Source organism: Gopherus evgoodei, chromosome 6 (assembly GCF_007399415.2).
Source record: "Gopherus evgoodei ecotype Sinaloan lineage chromosome 6, rGopEvg1_v1.p, whole genome shotgun sequence".
NCBI lineage: Eukaryota > Metazoa > Chordata > Testudines > Testudinidae > Gopherus > Gopherus evgoodei.
The window spans coordinates 22,646,863-22,668,396 of record NC_044327.1 but is presented as its reverse complement, the minus strand read 5'-3'; the positions used below and the strand labels follow the sequence as shown (position 1 = coordinate 22,668,396).

The 21,534-nt window shown below is 50.6% G+C and overlaps 1 protein-coding gene across 9 annotated transcripts in view; it reads right to left on the bottom strand.

The window, feature by feature from the left end:
- Positions 1-21,534, bottom strand: part of ELAVL2 (ELAV like RNA binding protein 2) — a 161,593-nt gene that overhangs the window by 9,589 nt on the left and 130,470 nt on the right. For 8 of the 9 annotated variants that reach the window (XM_030567670.1, XM_030567674.1, XM_030567675.1 and 5 more), the window contains 2 exons: positions 19,602-19,755; positions 9,530-9,755 (listed from right to left, as the gene is read on the bottom strand). In XM_030567670.1, the coding sequence (XP_030423530.1) occupies positions 9,530-9,755; positions 19,602-19,755 (380 nt within the window). Of the gene's footprint in view, positions 1-8,201; positions 8,322-9,529; positions 9,756-19,601; positions 19,756-21,534 lie in introns of those variants that run through there. The other variant, XM_030567678.1, reaches the window with a different exon arrangement.

Below are 21,534 nucleotides of genomic sequence, written 5' to 3'. Positions count from 1 at the left end.
CTCTAGTGGAAGGCTTCCTGCTGCCCAAAAGTACCTGCCGTACCGGGGTGGAGCAGCGCAGTTCAGAACCGGTCAGCCACGCAGGAACCACGCCGCTAGGTGCAGCGACTGCAGGTCTGGGTGACAGAGAGTCCCGTGTTCCTGGGTAATCAGGTCCGGGTGAAGGGGCAGGGGAACTAGGTCGGCTATGGCCAGGTCCAGCAGCATGAGGTACCAATGTTGCCTGGGCCACGCCGGGGCTACCATGATCATGCGAGCCCTGTCCCTGCGCACCTTCAGAAGGACCCTGTGGACCAGTGGGAACGGGGGAAACGCGTAGTACAAGTGGGTCGTCCTCGGAATAAGGAAGGCATCCACTATAGACCCGGGCTCCCTGCCCTGAAAGGAGCAGAACGCCTGGCACTTCTTGTTCCCCCCGGACGCGAAGAGGTCCACACGGGGATAACCCCACCTCTGGAAGATTGAGAGGGCGACGTCCGGGCGAAGGGACCACTCGTGTGATAGGAAGGATCTGCTCAGGCGATCCGCCAGCGTGTTCTGTACTCCGGGGAGGAAGGAAGCCGTGAGGTGAATGGAGTGGGCTACACAAGTCCCAGAGTCGCATCGCCTCGTGACATAGGGGAGAGGATCTGGTGCCGCCCTGCTTGTTGATATAGTACATGGTCGTGTTGTCGGTAAACACCGCGACACAACGACCTTGAAGCTGGTGACAGAACGTTTGACAAGCAAGGCGGACTGCTCTCAACTCCCGCATGTTGATGTGCATCTTCACCTCCTGTGGGGACCACAGGCCCTGTGTTCTCAGGGTTCCCAGGTGGGCCCCCCAGCCGAGATCTGAGGCATCCGTAGTCAGGGACACCGAGGGCTGAGGTGGGTGGAAAGGGAGCCCCGCACACACTACGGACTGGTCTAGCCACCAGCCGAGAGAATCTAACACCACCTGGGGGATTGTGATCAGCATCTCTAGCGGCTGCCTTGCCGGCCGGTAATGTTCGACAACTGGAGGGGCCTCATGCGGAGCCGAGCATAACCGGTCACAAATGTGCATGCTGCCATGTGGCCTAACAGGGTTAGACATGTCCGTACTGATGTCAAGGGGGCTGTCCGCAATCGCTGAACGATCGCCGACAACGCCTGGAACCTCAGTAACGGCAGAAGAGCCCTGGCCACGGTGGAGTCCAGGACGGCCCCGATGAACTCCACCCTCTGCGTGGGGATCAGGGTGGACTTGTCCATGTTGATCATGAGGCCCAAGGTAGCAAACAGGCCGATGATCACGCGGACGTGGCTGCAAACCTGTAGTTCCGACGTGCCCCGAATTAACCAATCGTCTAGGTAAGGGAACACGTGGATACGACTGTGCCGAAGATGTGCCACAACGACTGCCAAGCATTTTGTAAATACCCTCGGGGCCGTAGAAAGGCCAAATGGGAGGACTGCAAATTGGTAGTGAAGGGGGCCCACCACGAATCGAAGGAAACGTCTGTGGTGTGGCCAAATGGCCATGTGAAAATAAGCGTCCTGCATGTCGAGGGCAGCGTACCAGTCTCCCAGATCCAGGGATGGGATAATGGTCCCCAGGGATACCATGCGGAACTTCAACTTCACCAGGTATTTGTTGAGCTCTCGCAGGTCGAGGATAGGCCTGAGGCCTCCCTTGGCCTTGGGGATCAGAAAGTAGCGGGAATAAAACCCCTTGCCTTTCTCGTTTTCCGGAACCGCCTCTATAGCTCCTTTGTTGAGGAGCGTCTGTACCTCTTGTCGAAGGAATTGCTCGTGAGAGGGGTCCCTGAAGAGGAACGAGGAAGGGGGGGCGGGAAGGAGGAAATGATATAAACTGCAGGCGGTATCCCGTCTGCACCGTACGCAAGACCCAGCGGTCCGATGTTATTTGGGTCCACGCCGGAAGGAAAAACGAAAGGCGGTTGGAAAACGGGGGGGAAGGATCCGTGGGGGAAACTGTTACTGCGCCCTCGGGCGCACCTTCAAAACGAAGGCTTGGGTCCACGCGGGGGCTTAGAGGAGCTTTGATTCTGCCCCCCTTGGTTCCCCGAATGCCTACGCCTTCCATTCCTGCCACGGCGCCTATTGAGGTCCTGCCGTTGGCAGAACTGGGGGTATGGCATGCGCTGCTGCTGCTGCTGTGGCCGGAAGGGTCTGCGCTGCGTTCCCGGCGTGTGCATCCCTAGGGAGCGCATAATGACCCGATTGTCTTTGAGACTCTTAAGTCTGGGGTCTGTCTTTTCCGAAAACAGGCCCTGGCCTTCGAACGGGAGGTCCTGGATGGTATGTTGGAGCTCCGGTGGAAGGCCAGAGACCTGCAGCCAGGAGATACGGCGCATTGTTACCCCCGAGGCGAGGGTGCGGGCAGCCGAGTCTGCAGCGTCTAAAGAAGCTTGCAACAAGGTTCGTGCAACCTTCTTGCCCTCGTCCAGAATGGCCGCAAATTCTTGGCGGGCGTCTTGTGGCAGCAGCTCTTTGAATTTGTCCACTGCCGCCCACGAGTTAAACGCGTATCTGCTGAGCAGGGCTTGTTGGTTCGAAACCCTGAGCTGCAGGGCCCCAGCCGAGTAGACTTTGCGTCCAAGGAGGTCCATACGTCTGGCCTCCTTGGATTTGGGGGCTGGAGCTTCCTGCCCATGACGCTCCCTGTCGTTCACCGACTGCACCACCAGGGAACACGGTGTCGGGTGGACGTGGAGGTACTCGTAGCCTTTGGAGGGGGCCATGTACTTCCTCTCGACGCCCCTCGCCATAGGGGGGATGGAGGCCGGTGACTGCCAGATTGTATTGGCGTTGGCCTGGATCGTCCTAATGAAGGGTAGGGCGACCCTGGTGGGAGCATCAGACGAGAGGATGGTGACAATCGGGTCCTCGATCTCAGAGACCTCCTCGGCTTGTAGGCTCAGATTCTGAGCTACTCGCCTAAGGAGGTCTTGGTGCGCCCTGAGATCCAGCGGGGGAGGGCTACTGGAGGAGGTGCCAGCCACCGCTTCATCAGGGGAGGAGGATGAGGAGACCCCTGGCAAGAAAGTGTCCAATGGGGGGTCTCCCTCGGCCCTCGCCTCTGTCTCAGGAGCCAGAGCGGAGTCTTGCTGCTTGGATCCTTCCTCTCTATCCGGGGAGGGAGGGGGGCGAGACAACGAAGCTTCCAGCACCCTGTGCTCCGCCGTCGCAGGCCTAGCAGGAAGCTGTTGGGGGCCCTGGGCTTGATGGTATACCCAGGGGGTCCAAAACCCCCACTGCTGCGGACCTTGGTCCTGTTGCGGAGGGTCTTGGAATAGTGCCGCCTGCCTGTCGGTGCCCAGCGCATACACGCTGTCTGTCTGTGAAGACACCGACGGCTGCCTAGAAGGCCATGGCGGGGCCGACCCCGGCTGGTAAGGGTCTGCGCGGGTCGGCACCGAAGATCTTCTCGGTGCCGGGGACCGGTACCAGGAGTCATAGCGGTGCCGGGATCGGGACCGGGTTCTGTCTCGGTGCCGGGATCTGGACCGGTACCGGCCGCTGCTTCGGTGCCGGGATCGGGACCGGGACCTGCCACCGACGCGGTGCCGGGAGGTCGACCGGGACCAGGACCTGCCACCAGCTCGGTGCCGGGAGGTCGACCGGTGCGGCGAGTGACGGCGGGACTGGCTCCTGGAGTCACGGTGCCGGTATCGGCGGCTGGAGTCAGACCGCGACCGTCTGGAGGTCGATCGGCGCCGCGAGTGCGACCGGTACCGCCGAGGGGAGCGGTGCCGGGACTGCGAGCGGCGGTGGGATCTTGATCGACCGTGGCGTTGGGACCTGGATCGCGAGCGTGAGCCCCGAGACGGTGCCGACATCATGGGCTTGCCTCTAGATGCGACCCGCACCGGAGGTACCGGGGGTGGCAGCTGAGTAGACTCCGTTAGGGCGATAAGGTCCCGTGCCGAGGCGAAGGTCTCCGGCGTGGATGGGACCAATAGCTCAACCCCAGATCTTATGGGGGAGCTTGGCGGCACCGGACTCGACGGACCCACCGGGCCCGGAGTCGACGGTGCCGGTGGCGCCGCGGCCGATGTCGATGCCGGGCGCTCCAATCGGGTCTGCCTGGCTGGAGTAGCAGACGCTGACGGTCTCGCCTCTGCACCCAGTGCCGGAGAAGGTAGGTGCCGGGGAGTCTTCCCGGTGCCGGCGCCGAGATCACGGCCTGCGAAGCAGCTGGGTCAAGTGCTGCCTCCATGAGGAGAGTCCTGAGTCTTTGGTCTCTCTCCTTTTTTGTCCTGGGCTTAAAAGCCTTGCAGATGCGGCACTTGTCCGATCTGTGCGATTCCCCCAGGCACTTCAGGCATGCATCGTGGGGGTCGCTGGTAGGCATAGGCTTCTTACAGGCCGCACACTGCTTAAAGCCCGGCGAACCAGGCATGAGCCCGGTGCCAGGAAGGGCTACAGCCCCCAGCGAACATCTATCTACAATACTATTTACACCTAATTACTTAACGATCTAACTAACAACTGTAACAATAACGATAGTTAACAAGGAGAGCTAGGGACGTGGAGGACAGCTATGCCACGTGCCACAGTTCCAACGACCGACACGGCGGTAAGAAGGAACTGAGGAGCGGGTGGGCCGGCAAGGGTATATATCGAGCGCCATGGCGGCGCCACTCCAGGGGGCGACTTGCCGGCCCACTGGAGTTGCTAGGGTAAAAAGTTTCCGACGAACGTGCACGCACGACGCACACACCTACCTGGAATGGATGTGAGTAATCACTCGAAGAAGAACTACGAGTAGCTAGGGACGTGGAGATTAGCAAAGCCGTGCTCTACAGTTCCAATGACCGTCACAGGCGGTAAGAAGGAACTGAAGGGCCGTTGGGTTGGTAGGGGTATATATCCGGCGCAATAACAGTGCCACTCCAGGGGGCGACCCAGCCGACCCACCGAGTGTTGCTAGGGTAAAAATCTTCCGACGAACGTGCATGCGGCGCGCGCACACCTAATCAGAATCAATATGAGCAAGCACTTGAACCTGTAATCTAAACATGAAATCTCAATTAATCTAGAGTCATTTATTCTGGACACAGGGTATTGTATTTGAGCTGCCTTAAGAAAAAATGGGAGACCCAAAGAAAACTACCCCATCAGTGCTGTTCCTGAATAGTAAAAAATCTGAAAATACTATCATGTATATTATATAGTTTTGAGAACTTTAGAAAAATCTGTATACTCCAAGCTTCTTCTCTGCAATACATGGAGCTATGATCTTCCTAGAATATATTAGTCAAACTACTTTTAAGAAAGATTACTATAGATGCAAAACTTTGTCCGTTTAATATTTCTTCTGTAATAAAACCAACTTAATACAGCAGTTGAAAAGCAACAGCAGGTATCTCCTAGTAGGTATTATAATGGGAAAGAAAAGGAGGCTCGTTGCTTGCTGTAACTCAAAGCTCAACTCACAACTGAACAAATAAAATTAAATATTTTCTAATTATGAAGACTAGATCCAAGTCCCCTTCAAAATAATAAATTTCACTATTATGTCACCGCAGTTTGATTTCCTATTTCCAATTTTCAGTAACTCAGAAATTCTGATCAGCAAACATTGCTATAAATTTATATAGTTTTCTGAAGCACAAAACAAAATGAGTAGCATAATTAAAACATTTCAAACAAAGCTACAGCCACTTCTGGTGAGGATAGACTTTTTAATATGCAATATGCTAAAGAGCTTGTAGTTTTTTGCCCACTCAGTACTTACCCAAGAACCACTGGTCATGAACCAGCATTTTGTGATCATGCTTGCTTTAAATTTATGACTGGTACTCCAGTAAAACCAAAAGGACACCACAATTAAGTACTTTATATTTATTAGTGTCCCTTCCCCACTCATACTTCCTGTACAATACACTTCTCCCACCCCTTTATCATACTGTGAATTATTTTAAAATGAATTACGAAACAACCAAGACAAGGTTTTCCAAACATGGGCACCTAAACAGTTTTAAATTTCAGAAGCATTTGACACTCACCTCCTATGTATTTCTACTGAGAGCTGAAAGTGCTCAGCACATCTGAAACCCAGAATCACTTATTTGGGTGCTTTAAACTTAGGTACAAAAGTTAAAAACTGCTCTAAACCTTTAAAAAAGAAGTCAATCTATTTAGGCAGAATTTTAACCTGATATTTAATCTTGATAGAATTTTTCTATGACAGTGGTCCCCAACCTATTTGTGGCCAGTAGCACATACACGTTTTCAGAAGAGTGTAGTGGGCGCCAGCAATTATTCACATACAGGGCCGGCTCCAAGCACCAGTGGAGCAAACACGAGCCTGGGGCAGCACATGCCTGGGGCATTCCGTCCATTCTGCAGAGTCAGAGTGGGTTTTTTTTGTTTTTGTTGGTGCCAGTTCTGGGCAGTGCAGAGAGAAGATGGGAGGACAGAGAACACTGGCGCCCACAGCCCCAGAGTACTCTGTCCCCAGTGGGCACGGGGCCGTGGCTTCTCTCCAGCTTAAGCCGCGGCCGCGTGCCTGCCAGGGACCGAGAACACACCTGCAGCCCTGGAGTTCTGTCCCCAGCAGGTGTGAGGCTGCAGCTTCTCTCCCCTGCTGAGCACTAGGCGGGTGGTCATAAAAGGGCATTTATGTGCCATGGGCCACGCTGGGGACCACTGTTCTATGATAATGAAGTTAGCAACAAATTTAAGGTCAACCCTCAGTAGGAAAGGAAAGAAGGAAAGAAATTTTCCACATAAGGTTTGCTCTACATTCAGATGTTGTACTGGTATAACCACCACATGTTTTAGCCAATATAGATATATTGTTATAATTGTGTTCATACTAGGGGGCTGTATTATATGCATGAATAACCAGTATAAAGGTACCTTATACCAGTGTAGCTTCTTCTTCCTGTGCAGGAACGAAGCCACAATGTTTAAGCACCTGAGTGGGTTTGTATCAGTATAGCTATACAGCTGTAGTTACAGCAGTATTACTTGTTTGCACAGACATGGCCAAAGTAAGGCTTCATGCACTGGTGAACTTCACTTAAACTGAGTTACAGGCTCTGGATTCTACAGTGCTCCAGTGCACCATACTGGAAATTCAGTGAGAGTTTCAGATTTTAAATTTAAAAACAAGAGTGATTTTGGATGCCTTGATTTCTGGGTACTCAACAGAACAGTTCAGAAGGGCCTGATAATAATCAGTACAACAGAATATCCCTTGTGTTCTTCAATTTGAAATTTAATTAAAATTTTATGTTGGCCATACATTTTCAGCATACTACCAAATTGCTTATCAAAAACCATGCAACTGTACAGCAGAAGCTATTTGAGGGAAGTCTGAGAGATAGTGGGGATTATGGAACCAACATATTAGCTAGATGTTTTTCGTGAAGTAATCAACAAATGAAATAAGAAGAGCTTATATACACTACAATGTCAGCTATACAAGCTCTAAGATGTATAGAATGGATGTAAAATTATGACAGTTTAAAAGTTAACACCCTTTTGACAAGACAGCATGTTCTAGAGGAATGAGTCAGAAGGCCCCAAATTCTAACCCTGCCTCTGCCATTGATTCACTGTGTGGCCTTTAGCCAGTAATTTCACTTCTCTGCCTCACTTCCCCCACCTGTGAAAATGGGGAAGACCATACTTATCCATCTAACTCAGAGCTTGTGAGATTCAATTTGTTAGTGTCCATACAGCGTTTTGAACACAAAATATTACAAAAAAAATACTATGCCTTATTGTTGGGTTTGATAGGAATTAATATTTCCCTCACAGCAATAGTTTCAGGCTGCTTTCAGACACCAGTAGACATCATTGCATCTGTTTGCACTCTTTCTGCAACCATATCAACTAGGAAGATTATTTTATATTAAACCTGCAAAATTATGTTCCAGGATATCAGAACAGGATAAATTCCATAGCTGTGGAACACATGGGGTCCTTTAGGGAATAGTAATAGCTGGCATATCCCTATTATTCACGTAACTAGATTAAAAGACTGGGACAGACCATGATGGCTATTCAAAAGCTAGCACTTACAGATACTACACCACAGTATTAGAGATACCTCAGTTATAATGGCTATAATAAGAAAAGAGACTTTTTAATGAAACAACTGTACCTAAAATAGGAATGACTCGGGACTTTGATGGCCAATCTTACCAGAAGGTGCTGAATGCCACAAGACAGAGGCCTTGACAGCAAGAGCTATTTACCTCTGTTTTCAGGTCCGCAAAACAACTCCCTCGTGATCTTACTTCAGCACAGTGCATTCTGGGATGTGTCGTCTTAGCAGTGCAATTTCCACTCCTGCAGTCAGCACTGGGGCAGGCAGTCTGCATATGGAAAAAGGGCAAGTCTATTTTTATTCAATATTCAGCGGTTTTCTGTAGCTTAGTAATCTTTTTATACCCTAGTTAAGGAAATCCACTGAATACTGAATTAAACCAGTTACCCTTTCCCCTAAGACAGACTGCCTGGTCAGCGCAGAAGCATTACTGGGCAGGGGGGCATTTCATGTCACCAGCACCAAATACCAAGAGGTTGTGGAGCTGTATGACTGTAGTCACTGGTGAGCTGCTTAGCGGAGATGTAAATAAATGTTTAGAATGTCTGCCAAAAATGTGGTCTATGTTTGTTTGGGCATTCAGCCTTCTAGTGAGTGTGGCCAACTTGCAGCTTTTGTAACTGTGTGCATACTTTTCAAGGATCTATCAGCTGATCCAGTTTTTCCTTAGCAAGAATAAAGACTGTTTTTACTGTATATTTAAGCTTTCAATGTTTAATGCATTCTAGTCACACATCCCAGAAAAGAGGGCAAAAAAAAAAATCACTGAAAGAAAAAAACCATTGGGTTTATGAATGTAGATAATACAGTATTTGTTTCACTCTCTTCTCACCATCTGTCCTTTTCGATACACTAAATATCACCGAGAAACATTTATGGCTGTAAACTCAAAAGCATGGGGAAAAAAGATCCACAAAAAAAGTACACACCACACAAGATATGTGGCTATATTTTCAGAATGGAAGTGCAGGGTCAAACAAGTTGTATGGCGTGCAGAATTTAGATCTCTAACTAGAAACAAAAAGTTAAGTGAAAGGTAGGATAGGGGTTGTGTTTTGTCTGTGGCACACCATATGGTCAAGGAGGAAATTAAATTGTCTAAACCCATGTTAACTGAATTGACTTGCTTATGAAGTCAATACTACTCTAAGAAATTAAAGCAATTTTAAAAATCATAGCTCTCTACCGATGCTGGCTTGGGAAAAAATATCCTGGCTTAACATCAAATGTTGATAATTAAATAGTTTACTAGATATTTAGACTCTGGTCTGGATAGATGGCAGTGATTTTTTTTTTTTTTAAAAAGTTGTTCTACACCATGCATTTGAAAAACTTTCAAAAACATCAAGTCTCTTATGAAGGGCGGGGAGGGGATCACTTCAGGAGGAGAATGGGGCAGGAGGAAACTGAAATGGCAGGCCCATGGGAATTCCAGAATTCAATGGTTCAGCCATAAACATAACATATTTGACTTACCTAAAGCGTTGAGCCTGCTGAGCTAGAGGTCCTGGATACCTTCTGTTTGGAGACTGATACAGCTGGGAAAGGATGGCCTGATTGGTTTTTTGGCTTGGATTGTTAGCAAACTTTACGGTGATTGGCTCTGTGGCACCTGGAGGCTTCTGCCCATTCAAACCTTTGATAGCTTCTTCTGCTTCGATCCGCTTGTCAAATCGGATGAATCCTACACCTCTTGACACCCCTGCATTGGATGAAAGAAAAGACGGTTACTCACCTTTGTAACTGTTGTTCTTCGAGATGTGTTGCTCATATCCATTCCAGTTAGGTGTACGCGCCGCACGTGCACATTCGTCGGAAAACTTTTACCCTAGCAACTCAGTGGGCCGGCAGGTCGCCCCCTAGAGTGGCGCCACCATGGCGCTCCATATATACTCCTGCCGGTCCACCCGCTCCTCAGTTCCTTCTTGCCGGCTACTCCGACAGTGGGGAAGGAGGGCGGGTGTGGAATGGATATGAGCAACACATCTCGAAGAACAACAGTTACAAAGGTGAGTAACCGTCTTTTCTTCTTCGAGTGATTGCTCATATCCATTCCAGTTAGGTGAATCCCAAGCCTTACAAAGGCGGTGGGGTCGGAGTGAAATGTGGCAGAATAAAACTGCTGAGCCAGAGGCTACAGCCTCTCTTGACTGCTGAACCAGGGCATACTGCGAAGCAAAGGTATGGACCGAGGACCAATGGAGCTTCGCGACAGATCTCGTGGGTAGAAACACGAGCCAGCAAGGCGGCAGATGAAGCCTGAGCCCTGGTAGAATGCACGTTGATGTGGCTTGGGGAAATATGAGCCAAATCAGAACAAGTGGGGATGTCCGCCATCACCCCAGATGAGATCCTCTGAGAGGAGAACAAGCAAGCCCTCCCTTTGGCCCGCTACCGGGACAGAGCTGGGGCACCTTAGGAAATGGTTCTGTCAGCACAATATAATGCGAGCACTCCACAGATGTCCAAGGAGTGCAACGGTTGTGCCCATTGCGTTGAACTGTGGGTAACATGAAAAGCCAAAACCACCTTAGAGAGGAAAGCCGGGTGCGGTCATAACTGCACCTTGGCTTTGTGAAACCTAGTGTACGGCGGAACCCCTGTAAGAGCTCTGATCTCAGAGACCCGTCTGGCCAAGACTAGGTTGAGGTTCCAGGTCGGGGCTGGGCGGCGCACCCGAGGGTGCAAGCGCTCCAAGCCCTTGAGGGACCTCGAACCCATAGAGCGTGAGAACACTGAACGTCCATCTCAGCTTGCTGGAAGGTAGAGATGGCTGCTGAGTGTATCCTCAGCGCTGATACCGCCAGGTCCTGCCGCTGAAGGCCAGAGGCAGGCCAAATAGAGGGGATCGAGACCTCAGCAGGAGCAAGATCGAGCGAATTGCAGCTGTAAAAGAAACGCTTCCACCTGGCCCGGTACGTCGACCAGTTGGAAGGCTGCCTGTCACCCCGACTCAGGAACGCAGCAGTCACCGTGAGGTGAAGAGGCTGCAGGTCCGAGTGACGAAGCCTGTCGTTGCCCTGAGTGATGAGGTCTGGGCTGACAGGCCGAGCAACGTGGTATGTCAGTGCTGCCTGGACCATTCTGGAGTGATCATGATGATGCACGGTCTGCCCCTGCGGAGTTTGAGCAGGACCTAATGAACCAGTGGGAACAGTGGGAAGGCATAATGCAGTTGGCCTTTCCACGGCATCAGGAATGCGTCCAAGATCGATTCCGAGGAGAGACCTTGGAAGGAGCAGAACACCTGGCATTTCCTGCTCTCGCGGTGAGCGAACAGGTCTGTGTGAGGAAACATCTCCACTTCCGGAAAGCGGGACGCCTCACATGGGGCAGAGTGATCACTCGTAAGGCAGGAAAGACCTGCTGAGGCAACGAGTTAAGACGTTCCAAACGCCTGGGAGAAAGGACGTCGCCAGCTCCATCGAGTGGGCCGTGCAGAAGACCCGGAATTGGATGGCCTCCTGACAAAAAAGGGGGGGGAGGACTATGTCCCCCCTGAATACTTATGAAGCACCTGGTCGTTGTGTTGGCTGTAAACACCGAGATACAACGGCCTCGCAGCTGCCGCTGGAACCCCTGGCATGCCAGGCGGACTACTCTCATTTTTGGGGCATTGATGAGGAATGCCAGCTCCCTAGAAGACCAAAGGCCTTAAGCTCAGAGGTGACCATGAGCACTCGAGCAGAGAGATGAGGCGTCCGCCGTCAGGGGCAGTGAGCCGGACTTGGAGAGGACGGAGGCGGAGCTTAGCATGTTTGGTTACAAACTGGCGGGCAACCATGGACCCAGGAGACTGAGACAAGAACGAGCTGAGGTCGTTGGGAAAGCCTTCAGACCTCAGATGATTGTTGCCATCGCCTAAAATCGCAGTTGCGATAAGCAGGCTCCGGCTAGGTAGGAGACCAGGATAGCCCCTAGGGAGCCCAACCTCTGCGTGGGAACCAGAGTGGATTGCTCTATAATAAACAGCAGGCCTTGACCTGTGAATAAGACCGTGGCGATGCCCACGCGCTGAGTGGTTTGTGTCTCAGAGTCTCCTCGGATAAGCGAATCGTCCAGATACGGAAAAACGCATATCCGACATCAGCGACGGTAGGCGGCGACTATGGCCGTAAACCGGGAGTATTGACTGTCGGCTATAAAGCGGAGGCATCTCCCGTGCGGAGGGAAGATGGCATTGCGAAAGTACGCGTCCTTCATATCCAGGGCGGCACAGTAGCCCCCAGGAGGCAAGGATGGAACAATGGTTCCCAGGGATACCATGCAGAACTCCAACCTTATCCTAACCCGGTTGAGTCCGTGCAGGACCAAGAAGGTCTGAGACCTGTGTTCGAGTGGGGGACTAGGGCATAACGGGGGTAAAACCCCTTACCCCTTTCGTCCGCCGAAGGGGGGACAGGGCTGGAGCAAATTAAAGGTGGTACCTATGCTCCATCGTGCGCAGGACCCAGCGATCTGAAAGTAACTGGGGCCATGCCAGGAGAAAGCGGGATCGGGATCCCGTCCTGCGACTGGTACACCGCCCTCAGGTGAACCTTGGAAGGTCCGTCTTTGGTCCCAGTGGTAATTGCGAGGGAGCTTGACTTTGGCTCTTTAGGGGTCCTGACGTTCGTCTGCGACCACCTTGGCCTTGCCGTTTGCCAGAGTTCTGCCTCTGGCTAGGCACAGAGTATGGCGGCTGGGGCCAGAAAGGCCTGCGTTTGGTCGCTGGCGTATACATGCTGAGACGCATTAGGACCCTATTGCCCATCAGACTTCGCAGTCTGGGGCTGCCTCTGCCGCGAAGATGCCTTTACCAACAAAGGGTAAATCCCGAATGGCACACCGCAGCTCCGGCCGGAGGTTTAAAATCTGAAGCCATGAAATGCACCTCACGGCGACACTCAAGGCCAGAGTGCTGGCCGCAGAGTCTGCTGCGTCCAACGAGGCCTGGAGGGACGCTCTGGGAACCTTTTTTCCCCCGTCCTCCAGGACGGCAGCGAACTCCAGGTGGAAGTTTTGAGGGAGAAACTCCTTCACTCAGGTGCTATAATCATCGCAGCTAAGCAAGGCTTGTTGCTTTGCTACCCCGAGCTGCAGGGCCCCTGCAGAGTACCCCTGGCGGCCAAGCCTGTTGATTCGCCAAGCCTCTTTCTGCTTCGGGGCTGGCGCCCGCTGGCCATCATATCAGGATCGTGGTCCTGAGCATAAAATCTGCGCATATGGGATGACACGGATGCGTGTCCGGACGGCCATGGAGGTACTAAAAGAAGGCACAGGCAGAGTCTCTGACTCACTCGGACCTTGCCCAACTCGGCACCGGGGACCGGCATCGGGAGGCGTATCGGTACCTGGAACGAGATCCAGACCCGCAACCAGAACGGTGTCGGGAGGTCGACCGAGATCTCGAGGCTCGGAGAAGGGCTACAGGAGTCAAGGTACCTGCCCCGGTGCCAGGAGTCGGAACGGTGCCGATAGCGGGTCGGCGAACGGGATACCGACCGGTGCAGCGAGTGTGACCAGTACCGAGGAAACAGCGCCGGGACTGCCAGTGGTGTCCGGCGTGCCGACAGGACTTGGAGTGTCTGCGGGACCGTGATCATGAACGGTGCCGCTCTGCTGTGCTGACAGGGGACAGTCCCCTGAAGAGACTGTATTACCCGCACCGGCGGTGCCGGGGTCAGGCAGCACTGACTCTGTCATGGCACTGAGAGCCCTCGCCGTTGGTAACATCTCCGGCGTGAAGGGAACAGCAGGCTCAACCACAGTGCATACTGGGGAGCTGTCAGGCACCGGATTCGACGGCCCTCGTGGGACCGGGATCCACGGTACCGAGGTCATCAGAGCTTCGGTAGGTGTCGGTGCCGGGTGATCCGAGTTAGATAAGCTGTCTGGCTGCGGTGCCGTCAGCACAGAAGCAGCGGGAGTAATACGCTCAACCACGGCGCGTGCCGGGGAGCCGTCGGGCACTGGATTCGATAGCCCTTGTGGGACTGGAATCGACGGTGCCGATGTTGTCGGTGCCTCCGAGGCGTCGGTGCCGAGCAATCCGACTTAGACTAGCCCTCTGGCTGCGGTGCCGTTGACACGGAAGCAGCCGGAGCAGTAGCTCAACCACGGCGCGTGCCGGGGAGCCGTCAGGCACCGGATTCTACGGCCCTTGCGGGACCGGGATCGACGGTGCCGACGTCATCGGTGCCGCAGCAGGTGTCGGTGCCGGGCGATCCGACTTAGACTAGCCCTCTGGCCGCGGTGCCGTTGACACGGAAGCAGCCGGAGCAGTAGCTCAACCACGGCGCGTGCCGGGGAGCCGTCAGGCACCGGATTCTACGGCCCTTGTGGGACCGGGATCGACGGTGCCGACGTCATCGGTGCCGCAGCAGGTGTCGGTGCCGGGCGATCCGACGTAGACGAGCTCTCTGGCTGCGGTGCTGTTGGCACGGAAGCAGCAGGAGCAGTAGCTCAACCACGGCGCGTGCCGGGGAGCCGTCAGGCACCGGATTCTACGGCCCTTGTGGGACCGGGATCGACGGTGCCGACGTCATCGGTGCCGCAGCAGGTGTCGGTGCCGGGCGATCCGACTTATACGAGCCCTCCGGCTGCGGTGCCGCTGGCACGGAAGCAGCAGGAGCAGTAGCTCAACCACGGCGCGCGCCGGGGAGCCGTCAGGCACCGGATTCTACGGCCCTTGTGGGACCGGGATCGACGGTGTCGACGTCATCGGTGCCGTAGCAGGTGTCGGCGCCGGGCGATCCAACTTAGACGAGCTCTCTGGCTGCGGTGCCGCTGGCACGGAAGCAGCAGGAGCAGTAGCTCAACCACGGCGCGTGCCGGGGAGCCGTCAGGTACCGGATTCTACGGCCCTCGTGGGACCGGGATCGACGGTGCCGACGTCGTCGGTGCCGGGCGAACCATCTTAGACGAGCTCTCTAGCTGCGGCGCAGTTGGCACAGAAGCAGCAGGAGCAGTAAGCTCTACCACGGCGCGAGCCGGGGAGCTGCCAGGCACCGGATTCAGTGGCCCTGGGGGACTGGAATCGACGGTGCCGAAGTCATCGGTGCCTCTGCAGGTGTCGGTGCCGGGTAACGCAACTTAGGCGAGCTCTCTGGCTGCGATGCAGGTGGCACGGAAGCAGCGGGAGCAGGGGGCTCAACCACGGCGCGTGCCGGGGAGCCGCCAGGCACCAGCAGGAATCGTAGGCTCTCTCGACCTCGGAAGAAGGGAGCGGTGCCAAGTCGACATCGGTGCCGGCGACGGTCGGTGCCGAAAGGCCTTGGTAGTACCGGCGGGGTCCGGTGCCGAGGAGGCGCTTCTGCCCGCCGCTTGAACATCGCTCGGCGCCCAAGGTGGAGGGGTAAGTGAAAGTCCCGCACCTCCTTGTTCTCGGCTTAAAAGCCTTGCAAATGGGGCACTTATCTGTCAAGTGTGATTCCCTGAGGCACTTCAAACAGGAGTCATGTAGATCTCTCTTCGGCCGCGGCTTCTGGCAGGCCGGGCCCCTTTGAAAACCCGGTGAGCCATGCATGGCTCCGGCACTGGGCTCATGGAAGGGGCTACTTCCTGAACCCCGCTAACTAAACTAACCATGTTAGCAAAGAAAACACGTATAACCATACAAATATATATATAAAAGGGTTATAACTGCATAATTATATACGAGAAAACGAGTAGCTAGGGAAGTGGAGGTCAGCTAAGCCGCGCTCCACTGTTCCAACGACCAACACGGGCGGTAAGAAGGAACTGAGGAGCGGGTGGACCGGCAGGAGTATATATGGAGCGCCATGGTGGCGCCACTCTAGGGGGCGACCTGCCGGCCCACTGAGTTGCTAGGGTAAAAGTTTTCCGACGAATGTGCACGCGCGGCGCGTACACCTAACTGGAATGGATATGAGCAATCACTCGAAGAAGAAGATCATGTTGATTAATTCAGGAGACTTGTAGAATGCCCAACATTAGTAAGATTAAATGTAGATGTACAAGTTACTATAAACAAGGAACTTCCAGCTGCAGAGATTCAGTTCTGGCAACAAGTACAAAATGTGACTTTTCTAATGCTACCCAATCCAATCCTATCAATTACAAATACAACAGGCCACACAGTACATCTGAGCCAGTTTGTATGCAAAAGGAGATTGGGGAGGGGAAGAGGAAATTCTAGCTGTGACAGGATTCAAGCGGTTGGGGGGGGGGGAATCAGAAGTAACGTTAGTTGATTCTAGACCGGGGTGGGCAAACTTTTTGGCCTGAGGGCCACATTAGGTTTCCAAAATTGTATGGAGAGCTGGTTAGGGGAGGCTGTGCCTCCCCAAACAGCCAGGTGTGGCCTGGCCCCCCATCCCCTATCCGACCCCCCCACTTCTTGCCCCCCTGACTGCCCCCCAGGACTCCTGTCTCATCCACCCCAACCTGTTACCTGTCCCCCAACCACCCCCAGAACCCCCACCACATCCAACCCCTCCTCTCATTCCTAACTGCCCCCCTGAGATCCCTGCCCCGACTGCCCCCCCCCACCCTATCCAGCCCGTACTCCTTCTTGACTATCCCCTCCCCCCAGGACTCCTAACCCCATTCAACCTCCCTTTTCCCTGCCCCAACCCCTATCCACACCCCTGCCCCCAACCACCACCACCAGCCCCACTCCAAACTTCCCTGCCCTCTAACCACCACCTCTTACTGCGCTGCCTGGCGGCGATACAGCCATGCCACCCAGAGCAGGAGGACAGGCAGCTGCGCTGTCTGACAGGAGCTAGCCACGCCACTGCACAGCACAGAGCACCGGGTCAGCCCGGCTCTGCAGCTGTGCTGCCCCAGAAGCTTGCAGCCCTGCCACCCAGAGCATTGCGCCAGAGCGAGCTGAGGTTGCTGGAGAGAGGAAACCACAGGGGAGGGGCTGGGGCTAGCCTCTCGGGCCAGGAGCTCAGGGGATGGACAGTAGGGTCCCCCAGGCCGGATGTGGTCCACGGGCTGAGGTTTGCCCACCTCTGTTCTAGACTTATCTTTACCTGGCGCTTTGAAGGAGACTTCAGATCCAGCCACACAGACTAGATAAGGAGCAAAAGACTAAACTATTTTTGAATTAAAATACTTGTAGCAATGTCCCCCCACTTCCTGCTGGGGTGCACTGGAGAAAAGATGCTTACAATCATTGTGCCATGTTCAAGACTGAAGTACAGGTTCTAAGGGAATGGCTACACTTGCACTTCAAGTTTCGAGTGCGGTCGCTGCGCCACAGCTGGGAGAGAGCTCTCCCAGCGCTGCACGTACTCCACATCCTCTATGAGTGTAGCTTGCAGCGCTGGGAGCTGTGCTCCCAGCGCTGCAGCACTGATTACACTGAGGCTTTACAGCGCTGTATCCTGCAGCGCTCAGGGGGGTGTTTTTTCCCACACCTCTGAGCACGAAAGCTGCAGCGCTGTAAAGCGCCAGTGTAGCCATGGTCTGGGTTGCAAACAATGGGAATTTCTGCTATTTTAATTTTCAGAGTTCACATTCCTATAAACTTGATGCATGATTTCAATATTTCACTGCACAGCATTTTAACTCCCTCAACAAAAGCCTATTGCCAGCTCTGCTTGTCTATAGATTATTTAAGATATATTGTGGAAGGGAGGGGGCGAAATGGAAACATTTGGTGCAGGCAGGAAGCAAGGAGGGTACTAATAGTAAAAAAAAAAAAAAAAAAAAAAAAAAAGAGAGGGAAGGTCTAAGGAGCACATTAAACCTCAAACAAGTGGCTTAAAATGAATTTCGTTTACTTGGACAAATTAACGTGAATGGGAGGAATACCGAAATTAATCTTAGGCCTATTGCATTTTGTTTCATCAGAGAGAGGACAAGGAAAAGTTAGAAGTTTACCCACAAGCTCTTATTGAAATTATTTTTAAAAGGAAAAAATATTCTATTAACAATCAATGACAACTTAACATCAAAATGACAAGGAACAAGAGTAAGGAAGTTCAAAGAGCTGAATGTCACAGGCTCAACTTTGCATTTATCTGTCAGTCTGTGTCACAACATTATTATTCAGATAATTTTGAATCTAACTCTTCCTTTACCTTTAGAAAAGGTGTGAAAAAAATACTTAGAAGGCTGCATAATACTTCTCTAGGATTAAAAACAGTTTACATTAATTCTTATGAGAATGTGTATTTCGGGTCTTCTTCCCACTGTATTTAGGGTGTACTATACACTGTATATTTATAAATTTTACAAGTCTATTAACCTGTTTGTTTTGGTACCAGATCATACATGCTATTTGCACATGAATACTCATGAGAAATGTAACAAGTATTTTATTTAGTGGATTGTTTTCAGGGCTTGGGACTGGAAAACTGCATATTCTAATTCTGGCTCTACCACAAAATTCACTTGCGCAGATTGCAACATGCATCTCAGTTTTTCCAGCTACAGAATACCTACATGCAATTGCTCATTAATTATTGATAAGTTTGCACACACTATTATACATAAAACATACTAAATTTGGTGTTAGAACTTTGTTGAAAGCATGAGTTCACTTTTATTTTACAACTAACTTTATATCCTGTTTAGAGAACAAGTTAGAAAAGGTCAAAAATGTTTCTTTCCCACAATTTGGTCAAACTACACTGACATTATAGTTGGAATTTTCATCCACCAAACTGACATTATGGGGGTCAGTGAGATTAGAAAGGAAACACAGACTTGAAATAGTCAGGGAAACGGAAGGGACTGAAAAGACTGAGATGAGAATCCTTCTCTATGCCCCAGCCCTTGTTGTACATTGTCTAAATACAGTCCATGAAAACATCACCTTTTTAATTTGATATTTGTTGTCAGCCTTTACAAAACAACTTTGGTGTAGGCAGAAGATATACTACTACTGAAATTCAAGTCAGCCAGTTGAACTGTCATGAGTATACAGAAATTACACATACTGTCGAAATCAGACTAGTAAAAGATGCCACTGGACATTTTGTGGCATCCAGCCTGTATCGGAAGCACATGCAAAAAAATAAGTATCTAACCTTCCAGAGTTCCCAGTTTGCTTTTAGCCTGTGCTAGCACTGCTAAGTACAGAATTTACCTGCTCCTAAGGATCTCGAAGCTCATACTCTTCCATGTGCCCATAGTAGATGATGCAACCTTGAATACAGTCTTAACAGCAATTACCAGTTCGGGTCCTGTGTAATCCCAGCCTAAGAGAACTAGCTGTGCATTACTGCATAACATTTTGCTTTTTATAAAAAGATTGTTTATTAGCATTTTATAAGGAGCATGGGGACTATTTTCATGCAGCAGCTTGGAAATGAAGATTATAGCAGCTGTAAATTTATTACAAGCCATGAAACAGGCTTCAAACCTGCACCTTCAGGGTAGAAATGACTCAGGCTGGCTCACTACACTCCACAATCTATTTTTGTCCATGCATATTTATGAACAATTCCAGCAGAAAATTGTATTTTCCGGCCCACATATACCTTTGATATGTTCTGGAGGCAAGTCTGCTGCCTTTGAAGGTGGAATATTTCATAACCTGCCAGTCTGAGAAAGTGAAAGAGGCAGTGCAGAGCAGCTGCCTACTTACCAGTGACTTGGTCAACTAGAATACGAGAAGTAATAATGCGTCCGTATTGAGAAAAGAGCTGCTCCAGTTCCTTCTGGGTCATTGTTTTTGGAAGTCCACTGACGTACAAATTTGCATCTCTGATAGAAGCTGAACTTGGTCGCGCATAGGAAACCTTGGGAAAGGGAGGGTAATTCATTTTAAAAAACCTACTCAGACCATGATTGAAATGGGACAAAAAAATTGTGCCTCCCACTTTTTCAAATAACTACAAGGTAATTACAAAAATACTGCTCAGTGAGCTCAAACTTATTTCAAATGTTGCCTTAAGTGTCAAACAATCAAAAGAACACCACAAGGCAAAGTAATAGGATTTACTGAGTACCTCAAACTAGTTAAGTTGTAATTTGAAACCGTATTCCAGAGCAAAGGAAAAAAGAGTTGTGTGTAAATGGACACTTAGCCAGCTGTTGGAATAAAAGTGCTCTTTTGACACTAGTTTAAGCCCTTCTGTGATGAGATTAAAACTGAAAAATATTCTATCAGAAAAATCTAGTCTATTTTTATACATTCATTACAATCTCCCTACACTCTAAAAATGCAAGAATTAAAGTTAGCTTTGAGATCAATGTCAGATGCCTTAAGAAAGGCAATCCAACACATAAGCAGCTTCTCTACTCCAGTACTGAAAGTGTTGTCCTGTTCCTCTTGCGTATTTGTCTGATTCTCCCAAATAAAATCTGACATTTAGGAATGATTGTAACTAGATAAACAGGGCTAAATTTTATAGCTATTTTTAAGAATAAGTAGCCAGGGTGAGTGTATGCCATACTAGTTTTTTGCACATTTTGAAACAATGCTAGGGTCTCACAACCAAGTCTGACTGATAGTCTAAGTTCTCCAGATTCTCAGACATCAGATATTGGGAAATTCTAGCCAGTTACTTTAAGAAGGACTACTCAAGACACCTAGTTACAATGGGGATAAACATTTCTGCCAAGGTTTTCAGGACTATGGCCTAAAATCAGGCTCCTAAATCCTTAAGCCCTTAAAGCAGCAGCCTGATTTCCCAACATGCTAAGCATCCAGCACTCCCACTGAAGTCAACATAGTTGAACAGTTACTTTTATCGCCAAACATCACATTAAAATCAAAAGTCTCTACAAACAGGGGACGAGGGGCAGAATGTATCATTTGACATCTTTCCATTTAGACTGGCTAGAGAGATTACATTTTATTAGTCTTGATGATCATTTCTCCCCACACCCCTTATTTGACTTTTATCCAACCCAAAGGAACATTATTTCCATACAACCCAGGATCTCTGACAAGACTACAAACACAGCTACTCATTAGGTATCATAAACCAATGATTTTTAAAGTGCCCACTAGGAGCTAGACTACAAGGGAGACTTTAAGTAACACTACCAGAACATCAGTCAACCTGAAGTAAACAAACAGTATTCTCATTTTGGCATATAGAAAACGATCACATTTTGCCAGCTAGCTGGAACCAGCAGCAGTAAAGATTAACTCTTACTAAAAATCAAAACAAAACATTTCACTGATACTTTGGTCAGTTACTATACCATCAAATGAAACAGTTTGCCTATTTGCATTGGTGAGGGAAAGCCTGCGAGCAGAAATTTGTGCACCTTAAAAGCAGATTTTGTTCAATTCTAGCATTAGCTTTCCATTCTTGTCACCCAATAACCTCCATAGCGATAAAAATCTATGACAGTGGTTCTCAAAACTTTTTTTGTGGTCCACTTGAAAATCGCTGAGGTTCTCTGCAGACCACTTAACGATCTTTCCAAATGTTGTTTGTAGAGTTAACTAACTATTGTAAAGTGCTTTGGATAAAAATGCTATATTAAAAAAACCCTTGATAACTAGCTTTTTTTGTTCTACAAATAAAAGCACACAACTCCTATTTTAATAATAGTAGTCTACC